This window comes from Copadichromis virginalis, linkage group LG13 (genome assembly GCF_057382275.1).
Source record: "Copadichromis virginalis isolate Kocher_CV1m ecotype Utaka linkage group LG13, C_Virginalis_male_GT1.1, whole genome shotgun sequence".
In the NCBI taxonomy this organism is placed as follows: domain Eukaryota; kingdom Metazoa; phylum Chordata; class Actinopteri; order Cichliformes; family Cichlidae; genus Copadichromis; species Copadichromis virginalis.
The window spans coordinates 19,647,183-19,659,966 of NC_140630.1; the positions used below are offsets into that span (position 1 = coordinate 19,647,183).

At 37.3% G+C, this 12,784-nt stretch overlaps 1 protein-coding gene across 5 annotated transcripts in view; it reads left to right on the plus strand.

Annotated features, from left to right (window-relative positions):
* The first annotated feature begins 712 nt into the window (after window positions 1-712).
* mcph1 (microcephalin 1) overlaps window positions 713-12,784 on the plus strand; it is a 37,787-nt gene continuing 25,715 nt past the window's right edge. Inside the window, exons 1-10 of one of the 5 annotated variants that reach the window (XM_085477877.1) lie at window positions 756-815; window positions 2,124-2,188; window positions 5,117-5,208; window positions 6,008-6,126; window positions 6,283-6,367; window positions 6,863-6,974; window positions 7,050-7,181; window positions 7,284-7,364; window positions 8,357-9,454; window positions 11,650-11,765. In XM_085477877.1, the coding sequence (XP_085334003.1) occupies window positions 2,155-2,188; window positions 5,117-5,208; window positions 6,008-6,126; window positions 6,283-6,367; window positions 6,863-6,974; window positions 7,050-7,181; window positions 7,284-7,364; window positions 8,357-9,454; window positions 11,650-11,765 (1,869 nt within the window). In that variant the 5' untranslated portion in view covers window positions 756-815; window positions 2,124-2,154. Of the gene's footprint in view, window positions 816-876; window positions 940-2,123; window positions 2,189-5,116; window positions 5,209-6,007; window positions 6,127-6,282; window positions 6,368-6,862; window positions 6,975-7,049; window positions 7,182-7,283; window positions 7,365-8,356; window positions 9,455-11,649; window positions 11,766-12,784 lie in introns of those variants that run through there. The other 4 variants (XM_085477876.1, XM_085477875.1, XM_085477878.1 and 1 more) reach the window with 4 other exon arrangements.

Genomic DNA, 12,784 nt, shown 5'->3' on the forward strand with positions numbered 1-12,784 from the left:
CTCCTAAACCTTAGGGAAAGCCTTCCCAGAAGAGTTGACGGTATTATAGCTGCAATCATATTAAACCCTATGGATTAAGAGGAGGATGTCACTAAAATTCATAAGCATGTCAATGCAGATAAGCCAACATAGTGTAGATCATGTGTCATGAATTTATATGTAATTCACCTGCAAGCTGCTTTTTAAAACAATCTTTCTATTATTTATTGTCTTTATTTATCTTCCTTGTTAGTTTTCAATTTTGTGATTAAATATATTAATTGTTAAAAAGATTTTTTTGTTTCTTTTATTTCATCAAACTTATTTATTTTTGCATTATACTTACGAGTGTACATAAACAACCAACACAATAAACAAAAAAGCAGTAACTTACAAAATCTGATGGCTACCTTTTCTTTGCGCATATCAAGTAAAATTAACTGATTGTTGAATTAATTAATTTATTTTTTTTAATTAGGCAGGCTAAATCGTGAGTTTTCTTCATGGAGCAAAACAGCAAGTGGCACAAACTCATACTTTATATCATAACGGTACCGCATAACACTCGTCTTCTTTGGATTAGCAGTATATTTTCAGCGTTTGCAGAGCTTAACCGAATAAAAACTGTGATTAAAGGACACACGCGGTTTAGTAAACCCTTTGTAGGGGCCCTACCACATTCCTTTCTAGACCGGAAGTGTCGTATGTCACACATTAACCAATCATAGCTGTTTGTCCCAGAATACATCATTTCCACAAACTGCACGCGCGAACAATACAAGCAGGAGTGAGTTGTTGGTCGAAACTGTGCGATTTAAAAGTGACTGCCACACAAAGTAAGTCAACGGCAACCTCTGGAAGTGCGTGTTTATATCTTCTTTCACGTCTTCGGACTCCTAAATGTCACAATAAGTGAAATGCGTGTGCCAGCGGAAGTATGAACCATAGACGGCCACCATGGTTAGCTTCGCGAGTTTAGCATCAAAATGCAGCCTAACGGTTTTGTTAACATTATTGGCATTCATTCATGCTCTTTGATAAGTGTTAAATTTAACGACTCTGCCCTATATATTTTACGTTACACAGTAACTAATGTTATATCCATATTTTTGATAACCTGCCTTGAGTCAATTTCACTAATAGGTGGTTTAGTTAGCTAACAGTAAAATTGAGCGTTTTAATAATTTGATTTAAAGTACGAGTTAGTACAAAGCTTAGAAGTCGTCATATATTTTGTATGTACCTCGCATAGAGAGTATATTCATAATTTGCAGTGCTGTGGTATTCGCTACAAGTTTAAGCATGTACCCCCAGCAAGCGTCTGTGCCTTGAGTAATTTATCAAGAAGTGCTTGGGGTAATTGAATAATTGATTTGACACAACATTACTACGCAGCTCGCTTGTTATTCTCAGTTCAGAACAAAGTTGTCAGGATCTGATACCCCAACTTCAGACAAAACTGAGATTGTTATTTTTGACCGTAAAAATCTGATAAACATGGTGTCTAACCAGATATGTTGGCCTCCAGAGACATTGTGAGGAACCTAGGAGTCATTTTTGATATGGTGTGCTCATAAAACAAATGTGTTGGACGGGTTCCTTTTATCTGGGCAGTGTCTCTAAAATGAGAAACCTCCTGTTGCAGTACACCATTGTACTTTTAAGGTTGGGCTAAAAAAACCCATCCTTTTTAATTAAGCTTATAGCTATGACTGGATCAGGTAACCCTGAACCATCCCTTACTTATGCTGCTCAGACTGCCGCAGTACTATTGATGCTATTTATATAGTTAAATAATCAGTTACATTAACGTATTCCTGATTTGTGGCTTTGATTTCAACACTTGACACACTTGAATGATGTCTGTCATTGATACATTTCTGATGTAGTATGGACCAGGATGGACAATTTCCTTGTTTCCTTGTGTCACAGTAAGAATTTCTTTGGACTGATGAAGCTAAACTTTAATTTCAAAAAATGTCGGGTTTTTTTTTTTTTTGAGTCCAATAAGTTAGTCAAGTGACTCGGTATTGTAAATAATATAAATCAGCCAGTTTTCTTGTTCTTAAAAGTGTGACAGAGTAAAATTCATGCGGTCTGCTAGGTCACAAGCTCACAGTATGTCTTTTTTTAAAATTTTCTAGTATCTGTGTTTCGGAGGTAAAGAGGCCAGTAATGACCACAACGACCAACTCTTCAGTTCTTAAAGGTATTGCACATCTTGGTGTTATTGCAATTAGAGCAGGGCGATATGGCCAAAAATATTTATCACGATATATATTTGAAAATTTGCGATAACGATATAACTGACGATATAATTGATGCGCGACAAAATACAACTCCACAACATTACTAGCGCAAAAAGACAACCTTCCATTTATTTTCACTTAAACAAGAAGCTGGTTTTTATGTACATTAAAGCTTTATAAAAATGTAACAGTGCAAATGCAAATTCCTTGCTGAAAGTTTAACCAAAAGGCATTTCCAGTGGAAATGGGCTGACATATCCTGAGCATAACCATGTATAATATCCACTGAAGTTAAAAAGAGGTGCTTTGCAACATTAAACTGCAGTGTGCAGTACGTATTTTTCGGACCATAAGGTGCACAGGATTATAAGGCACATTAAGCAAAACAAAGCAGTCAGATAAATCAAACTTTATTAAACTCATTCTTCTTGCTTCCTCCACTTCTGTACCATTGATTCATTAATGTTGAATTCTCTGGCAGCTGCTCTATTCCCATGTTGTTGCAGTATATTAATGACTAACCTGGTATTGTGGATGGATTATCTCAGTTGTTCTCCTGACTGAAGTTTGGTCCGTTTACAGCATCCTGCCATGCGATTGCATTTGTCTCTAACCATGAGGAACCTTCACGTTAACTTTTATAAGTGTAAAAGTGTTAGTGTTCATCCTCCAGCTGCACTGTTTATGTTATGCTAACATAGCTGTGTCGCTAGCGATTACGTAGCACATAATTATATACCAGCTAGCCCAACTTCAGTAACCCTACAAACGTCACTGTCATTTATGTTGGAAGTGATAGCAGAGCTGTAAGTTTGATTTTTTTTCAGAAATCTCTCAGTCAGAACTAGAGCTGGACGATAGAACGATAACGATATGTATCGCGATATAACTTTTACTCGATAGAGAAATTAAGCTATCGCGATAGACCTCGCCGCTCTTGTCCTCTTTAAAAAAAAAAAAAAAAAAAAGGTCAGCCAATCTAAATTAAGTAGCGCAGAGCCGAACCAATCACAGCCGCAGCGTCACGTCGCGTGACTTGTTACATACAGCACAAGTGCCAAGCCGCACGTGGGTTTGTTTGGGAAGCAGCCAGCGGGTAATGGAGCCAGCGCGTAATGGAGGAAATGAGTGTGCCGACTAGAAAAATCAACCGAGCGTGACCGAAGAGAAAACAGATGATGGTTCCAACGCCGGAGAGATTGTCGAACGGAAGAGCCATAGAAGTTCCGTAGTGTGAAGGTATTTCGGCTATTTCAAGTCTGACAAAAAATAGAGTAGCGTGCACTGTAAATTGTGCCGAAAGCAAGTCTGGAAATACAATAAACTGGTGCATGCGTCACACTGTGCGCCACGTTATTGTTTCGGTGAAATGAATTTCTACAATACTGTTACTGTTAATTCTACTCTCTGCAGTGTTTAAATGCTTACATATACACACAGTTACTGTCCCTCCACACATACGACTCGGTTCTGCTTCTATGCCCCAGCTTTGTTTACTTTTTCCCACCGAGGCTTCTAGACTTCTGATTGGCCAACATTTCTGCACGGTTAGGAATCTAGCGCCACCTGCTGCTTTGGCATGTTCATAGCAGCGTTTTCCTTCATTTCTGCCTTTATGTGTGGACGGGATTATTTTTTAAAACGAAAACGGAAAATCTCCGTTTTCAAAAATACCCGTGTACGTGTGGACGTAGCCTCAGTCTCTGACTGGAAGCGCTAATTCGTCATTCGGCTTTTGTCAGACTAAAGTAACTGTTAAAACTGTTTGAAAAGCTAAGCTATACAACAAGGAGAGATTGAGAATTTCCTTTTAGTTCTCAGTTTATTTGATATTGACAAAAGTTAGTCAGTTTTGTCTGTTCTTCTGTAAAACAAACTAAGATTTATTTTTAGAATTAATATTTTGTTTCTAAGTGGAATTGACAATTTAGTCTGTTTCGTTTGTTCTGTTTTGAAACTTAAACGCTTTAGCGGCTGCCTTTTGTGTAGTTTGCAATATTTGCCTTTATTTATCTGAAAAAGTCTCATGTTCCTTAAGTACATCTACCCTGTTGAACTTATTATGGGAAATAAATATTTAAATAAAAACAAGCTGCTGATTATTTCACATTTTACTTGTGAGCAACAGCACATTTAAATCTTACAAATATAGTTATTTGGCTTATATCGTGATAGATATCGTTATCGCCTGAAATGAAAAAAACATATCGTGATATGAAAAAATCTCATATCGCCCAGCTCTAGTCAGAACATGCTATATCATGTTTAGGTAACTAGCGAAACTAGCGAGCTAACTTCCGCTAGCTTCCTGCTAACTTCTAACTCCTTAAATGTAATAAATTTTGTTTTCATGGATGCCTGGAAGTTAAACTTCATAGTTACACCTGGTAAAGCAGCAATGCAGATCGTTTTATTAAAGATTAAAGAATTTAGACAGTTTTTATTTTTTAACTCTCAGTGATGCTGCAGTGTTCGTTTGAACTGAGTTTAGGACCCAGATTACTCCCAGATTTAAGAGCATCTTAGTCCGACAAATACGACAATAACGACGGCCGCTTGCATGTTCTACAAAAAAATGTGCTTTGTCGTGTATCTGACGGACAAACACCAAACCAGTTCCACATCACTGAAGTTGCACCATTTGTACAAACCAATTCTGGTTCATCTGTTTCACTCAACAATCAGCCATGTGTGTATGAAAACAAAGGCACTGCGCATGCGCGTTTTACTCATATTCTATCGCGATATTTCATTTTCCTATCGTTGCCTAACATTATACCGGTATTACCGTGAACAGTATAATATGGCCCAGCCCTAATTGCAATACATCCAAAATGAGGTTTATGACTTTGGGTTTAAGTGTGCAACTCTGTTCAATGTATCTGCAGATGTTGTTGCCTATGTTGATGTGTGGTCAGCCGACAAAACAGGAAACTACTCAAAACCATTTGTTCAGCAGCTCCTGGAAATGGGAGCTCAGGTGAGACATTATTTTCACTTTAGTGTTTGTTGTGTTTACAGACTGTTTAAATAAAGTTGGGTCCATGCGTTTTTAGACAACAAGGCAATTTTGTAGTATTGCCTCTTTACACCATCAGAGTTAATTTTAAAGTAAACTGTCAAGATATGATTTATGTGCAGACTTTCAGTTTTCAGTCAAGAGGTTTGTAGCTAAGTACACTTTTAATTTCACACACAATTCATCCAACTACATCTACCAGCAGTCCATCAGTAACCACTGATAATGGTTGCTGATGATGTAAGCCACTTGGTACCCACTGGCAGCCATACACGCCCATGCTGTAACATTGCCTCCAAATGGGTTGGTGTGCTTTGGATCATAACCCGTTCCTTAATTTTGGTTTCATTTGTCCAATGATTCCATTTTTCCTGAAATGTGACGGCTCTTTTAGATATTTTTGGGTAAAGCCTTATGCTGACCTTGTTCTCAAGGGTTTCCATTCACCAAGACCTCAAAAAGAAGGTATTTCTTAACCATGAAAATAATTCTGTCATGATCCACATTAGTTGTTTTCTGTGGCTGGTCAGATCTTTCAATGCTCCTGAGCTGGCCAGTGCATTCCTTCCCTTTAAGGATTTACCAGAATATTCATTTTTCCATTTATTTTTTTATTTTTTTATTTTTTTGGGGGGGGGGTTGTTTTGCTTTGCCTGCATTATTTGCATGAACATCTGTTTGGGGCTCATATTTAGATTTCCTGTAAGCAGCTAATTCAACAGTTGGAATCAACTCCAGGTCTTTTACCCTTGTTTTACAGGTATCAAAAACCTTCAATAAGCAAGTTACACATGTAGTCTTCAAAAATGGTCATCCAGCAACGTGGAGAAAAGCCAAAAAAAGTAATGTGCATCTCGTCTCTGTTCTGTGGATAGGAAGGTAAGAATTATACTCAAGAGGTTAGTAGTTTTGAATTTAAGGGTCCATCATGTTTTTGTTTGTTTTGTTTTTGTTTTTTTTGTTATTATTGTGCTGTCATGAAGCCTTTTTAAGGTGTTGTGTGCCTTTTCAAATTTTTTGTGAAATGATCTTCAGATGTTATGATGATGGCGTCCGTGTGGATGAGAAGTTATATCCAGCGTTAAATGATGAAAGCAATCCTGTGCTGAAGAACAAGAAAGTGAGTGAGATGCACCTCGATGATTATGTTTATCTTATTGTAAGCTGTAAATAAGCAGTGTGTTTATTTGGGATCACTAGTGTGAATAAATAAGTGTGAATATTCTCATTTCTATTTATCCTGATGTATAAATACAGAGAAGTCACTAAATTAAGTCTGATTGTTTCAAGGTAACACACTCTTTATTTTAAATATGTGTACCAGCTGTTATTATGCATTTAATCCCCAAAGACAATTGTGAGCCAAGAAAAACCTGCCAGTCAGGGAGTGGAGTGGTTCGGTTATGCTGTTTGTGCTATTTTGCTGATTCCCTTTGAGCAAGAAGTCACTGAAAATTTATGAAAAATAAATTAATTGTTGCTCTTATCACCTGTCTGTGTGTCCTGTTTATGTTGATCGTTCACCTGTGTGTTTACTGTAATCTGTGTGTTAAAATCAGTGATTTTCATCTAAAACTATTCAAAAATGTATTCTGTTTGTGTTTGCTTCACGTAGCATCGTTGCATGCAGCCAAAAGATTCTCCAGAGAGGACACCTGAAAATGACAGGCGCATGAGGAAGAAATTAGATAAGATGATGAAAGACTTTGCTCCAAAAGAACCAATAGGTAAAAGGCTATAACAGCAGTGGATTATTTTTATTTATTTTTTGTCTGCCATTTCATACTTTCTTTTCTTCACAGTTACAGACGTGTCACCCATCATTATTGACGAGGAGAATGGAATAGTTTATAGCCCTGCTTTTAAAAGGTCAGAATATATGGCTCAGCGTTTGAAAGACATGAAGGATAAACGAGAAAACCTTTCGCCCACAGGTAAGTGCAGCAGCAGGTGAACAGCCTGATGGACTGACAGACTTAAAACACTTCAGGATCTTTGAAAGGAAGCCAACTCATGAAAATGTCACTGCCTTTCAGCTTCACAAATGGCTGAATCTCCCTCACCCACCAGATTGAAGCCTTCTCTTGGGAGCTCACCGAGTGTCCTCAAATTAATATGTAAGAAAACTGGGTGCTGTTATTGATATATCGATCTACAGGCAATGGTAGTGTGATATTTATCTTTCCTAACACAGAAAGTAAGCTTGTATATTGCTAAGAAAGGAAAGGGGTCTGTAATCGAATTTAGACAGGATGGTTTATTTTCTTTTTTCTTTTTCAGCCAGTTTTTCTTTTTGTTTTCTCAAATACAAGACCAGCATTGTTTCCCTCGTAACAGTAAGAGCTCTCAAGCCAGATTCCTATTTATAATGCCAGACTGTATCCATTAGATGCCCATTTAGTGCATCAGTAGGATTGGAAACATCAATAGTACATGTTTTAGTGAAATGTATTCATTTAAAATTAAACAGGAAATGTCTGAAGGGATTTCAGAAACAACCTGTAAGAGAGAACCTGTTGTATAGTGCTGCAGTTGGCAAACAAAATGGTACATCTTACATTAAATTCACCAATACAGTGTTGAGTTTCTGTGTACAGCGAATAGAATTAAATTTCACTGTTCCCTTAGGGACATCTTTATTGACTGTCTTGGATTGCCAAGAACAGAACACACACAAAGAAAAAGACACTGTAATCAAGAGGGTAATCAAGAGCCTTTGGATAGATTTATGGTGACTGCAGTACAGTGTTGCTTTGTAGTGTCCTCTCCTAAGAAGATATCCTGGTGTTTTTATTTTGTTATATATATACAGTTCTCTTCACCACCTGTTATTTAGTTTTACCACTCCGGGCAATTACTGTGGGGGTGTAGTGTTCAATCTGGATGTGTGAAAGGCAAACAGCTGCCCGTATATTTTGTATTTACATACCGGTATTTGTATAAGGGCGAGAATTATTAGTAATCAGCCACACTGCAGAGCAAAACAATGGACAGAAGGTGGTTAAAATAAGTATGAAACAATTGATTTATTATTATTATTATTATTACTATTACACCTTAACATTTTTGTTTCTGTGTAAAGTGTACTGTTATTCTTTCTCCTACATAGATGACCAGTCAGACGATGATTCCAGTGCTTCTGTTCCTGAACTTGGTTACTCACCTGATAAGGAAGAGGGGAGAACACACACAGATGTCAGAGACCATGAACATCTTGAGCTGTCCCACAGGAAAGACTGCCTCTCACCCAACCATCATGTGGCTGAACAGGTCATAAGTGTGCCTGCCTGCCCTGACCCTGAGCATGAAGAAGGAAATAAACAAAAAAAGTCACGGAGGACCTTGGTTAGAAAAAAAGAAATGGATAAAGACAAATCAATAGATTTTTTACAAAGTCCTTGTCAGGACAGGAAGTCTGACAACAGTAAGAACGATCAGAAAGAAGGAACCCAATCACAGATAAAGTCACCTAAATTAACACCTAATAAATCTGAGAAAAGAAAAGAAAAAAACACAAAAGTAAACGTTATAGCAGAGACCAAATCCCATATTTTTCCTGACACTCTGGAATCCTCTAGCTGTCTCTCATCACCTGTACAAGGTGGTGCTGCTTCAGGACAGAAAAAACCCAAACGGGCTCAACAGTCATTTTCAGCATTGGTACGATCTTTCACTTCATCCAGTGAACACAAATGTGGCACCCCCGGTACGGCTGACAGAGGTGATGACATGTTTGACGACTATTTCTCTTCAGCTAAACATAGCCAGAGAAAACAAAGACATCGGTCACTTAATCTACCGGTGGCAAGCGATATTAAAATACCTTTTAACTTGGATACTCTCCCAACGAATAGAAAACAAAGAAGTGAAATCTTTGGACCGAAGGGTCAAAAAAAGAGGAAACTGGAAGAAAGTGACACTGGTAAACATTTTGATCAGCAGTCTGAAACTAGCATTGAGACCCAAACTCATCAAGGGGAAGAATCTTTGCCTATGTTGGATAGTCCAAGCGTTAATAAAAAGCCAACGGGGAAAAAGCGAAGACAAAGCACCTCAACATTTACAACCATCAATAAAGCTACAAGTGAAACAACAGAAAGAAGAAGTGCATCAACTTCAGGCCAACAAACGATGTTGCCCGAGTTTAAAGCTGTGCCAGAGCTGCAGAAAAACTCTGATTTCAATGTTCCTTCTCAGATTGTGGAAAGTGAGTAGTATGGCTGCCAGAATTTAGAAAGTGTAATAATACAACCCCAGTTCTTTAAAAAAAAAAAAAAAAAAAAGTTCAGATGCTATGTAAGAATTAAATAAAAACGAAAAAATGATTTGCCAGTCTCATAAAATGATCTTAGACATAAACTTAGACATTTTGCATTTCATGAAAGATATGAGCTCATTTGGATTTTGAATGCAGCAACACGTTTCAAATAGCATCGAATGGACAAGAGGTTTGAAAAGAAACTGCTAGAGAAATACTACTAAACTGATAAGGTTTGTTGGCAACAGGTCTGTAACTTTTATACAAAACATCTTAGGCAGAGAGTCACCAATCTGCATAAAAAAAACAACTAAAACTTGTGGACCAATTTCAGAATATTGAAGTTTTGGAGACTATGCTATACTATGAATATCTTTTTCTCCAGTTACTGGAGAAATTAGGGCTAAAAATCGATACTGCATGCCTGTGATTTTTAGGCCCTCAGGCAGCCCTGCATTAAAACTGGCATGGTTCTAACAAGGAAATGACTGCATGGGCTCAGGAACACTTCTAGAAATCATTGTCTTTGAACACAGGTTGCCATGCCATCCACAAATGCAGATTAAAGCTCAGTGCTGCAAAAAGGTCTTATCTGAACATGATTCAGGACTCATTTAAAGTGGAAAATTATTCTGTGGTTTGATGAATAAACATTTTAAATTTCTTTGGGAAACATGGATGTCACATCCTCTGGCCTAAAGAGGAACGGGGCAATCTGGCTTGTCAGCACTCACTTTAAAAGACTGCATCTCTGATAGTCTAAGGGTGCATTAATGCTTATGGAATTGGCAGTTTGCACATCTGGAAAGGTGTGTGGATATAGATAAGTTTCAGAGGAAAATCTGTTCCCACACAACAAACATGTTTGTGAGGGAAAGGTTTTTTTATTTCAGCAAGATGATGCCAAACTGCATACTCAATCTATTACAACACAGTGGCTTTACAAAGTCTGGGTGCTGAACTGACTTGTGAAATACAAAATCTGGAAAGAAGATCAAGGACTGTTAAGGAGCTAGAATTCTATGTCAGACAAGTATGGGACAACATTCATCTCTCAAAAGTCCAGCAGCTGGTCTCCTCAGTTCCCAGATGTTTATAGACTCGTATTAAACCAAGAGAGGATGCAACACAGTGGAATACATGGACCTAGCTTTTATGAGACATGTTGCTGGTATACAATTCAAAATGAACTTTAAAAGAAAAACAAAAATGTAATGGTAAAATTTCTCAATTTAAAGATTTGAGATGATTTCTCTGTTCTACTGTGAATAAAATGTGGCTTTATGAGACTTGTAGATCATGACATTGTGTTTTTATTTACATTTTACAGTGTCTCAGCTTTTCGGGGGTTTGGGTTAAAAATGAACCCAGGACTAAGGCCTGGTCTGCTCTAATCACTTCATTATGAACTGAACAAATCATATTGATAACATGGCGGGAATCTTCACAGATGTTTATACTGTTGTCTGTAATCCCTGGGTTTGTGTGTGGCTTCACATGGCTTGCAGTATAATTATTTCAGCCAGTCTAAACATTTTTGTAATGCATGGTTCTTACAAGATAACATTAATAAACAAATGAGGCCTTTATGAAAGCTCTCTCATAATAATCTGTAGGTGTGTTTAACTTTTAAAGGCCTAATATCTTATTTATATATAGCACATAGTTAAATTAGATTTAAGTTGCACATAAAAGTGATCTTCCTATGTCACTGTGGGTTTTCTCTGGTTTCATTTTGCGAGTTGCAAGTTAGATTATTGGCTCCGTTTCCATATTTCCCAATGAATGCTGAGGTCTGACTCCTAAGATCCTCAACAGGATAAGTATAAACCTGGAGAAACTAAGTATGGATCAACAGATCATTTAAATTTAAGTGCTTTATTTACTGTCCAGGAACTAAATGAAGTAAGCACGTTGTAATCCTGGGCAGCCTGACCAGTTAAAATTATAGAGAAATCAAAATGCACAGTGTCATGTGGTAGTAAGTAGTGTAAAGTTGCAGCTTTCATTTAATGTTTCTGTGCACAAATGCGCAGACATGAATGCACACACATACAAAACAGCACCTGTTGTGTGATAGCTCGTGTAAAACCACCCCACCACCACACACACACAGTTTTAAATTGTCTTGTTTTCCAATGTAGGTAGAGGAAATGAATGTACAGTTGCAGCTGGTTTTGCAGAGAGCCTAACTGAAGCTGAAGGAAATTACAATAAGCAAGTCAGCTTGACTCTACAGAAAATGGTTAACAAAACAAAGGTAAGAAGACTTCACATCTGTTCTAAATGTGTAATTGAATTCAACTCTTCAGTTTGACAGTTTAGTCTCCATGCCTTAATTGAAAGACATTATTTTTGCACTGAACAATGCGTGTTTACGGTACATTTCCTACTGTGTTGTGGGAAAATTGGAAAGCAATTGCAAAAAACAGGATGTTACAAGTATAATGCCACCAGTGGGAGGTTTACTGAGTCATTAAAGATATTGCTCGTGTATGGGAGTTTGCAGTTTTAATTATAAATCTCTTATTTTCTTATTTATATAGTCGCTTTCTTTGTTGTGCTTTGTTGCCAGCTAAATTGCCTATATTAACCTTTTCAGACACACATTGATATTACTTTTCTTTCTTTAGTTTAGTGGCTGTGGTTACTTCCAGCTTACAGCCAGTGTGGGCTTTGTACAGCCCATTGTTTATCTTCCTTCGTCACATAGATAGATAAAAGGGAACATGGTGTAAGAGAACAAAAAGATTATTTTCCCCATGTTTGTCTGTAATATAGGAAGTTTAGGAAGTAAACCAAACATCGCTTGTGTGTGTAACTTCCTAATAAGTATTTCCTCCGTAAGGTCATACACTTCCATGGCTGTAGGCGTTTGACGCTACTGACGGTACTGTCGGCTCCTTAGGGTTTCCTGTGTTTTGCCTCTGTGATGGTACCATACAACTTCCTTGCTTGTGAAATGCACCTGGGTTGTGTTTTCGTTACACTCGTAACCTCAACAAGCTGTAGATGAAAATGATGTCATATCCCCGGAGGATCTTTTATTAGTTAACTTTATTATAGCTTGATTACAAAGAGGTTGTAATTGTTGTTTTGGTTTTGTAAAGATTGTGATGATGGATTAATCTCCCTATAGTCCTGGGAAATACAGTCATCAGAGATAATTTCTTGTCTTATCTTTAAAAGTGCTTATATAAAAGTTAAAACTCATATTACACAGCTTTAGGTTAAAACTGCAAATTTGTAACATAATTTTAAAGTTCTGGACATGTCGTC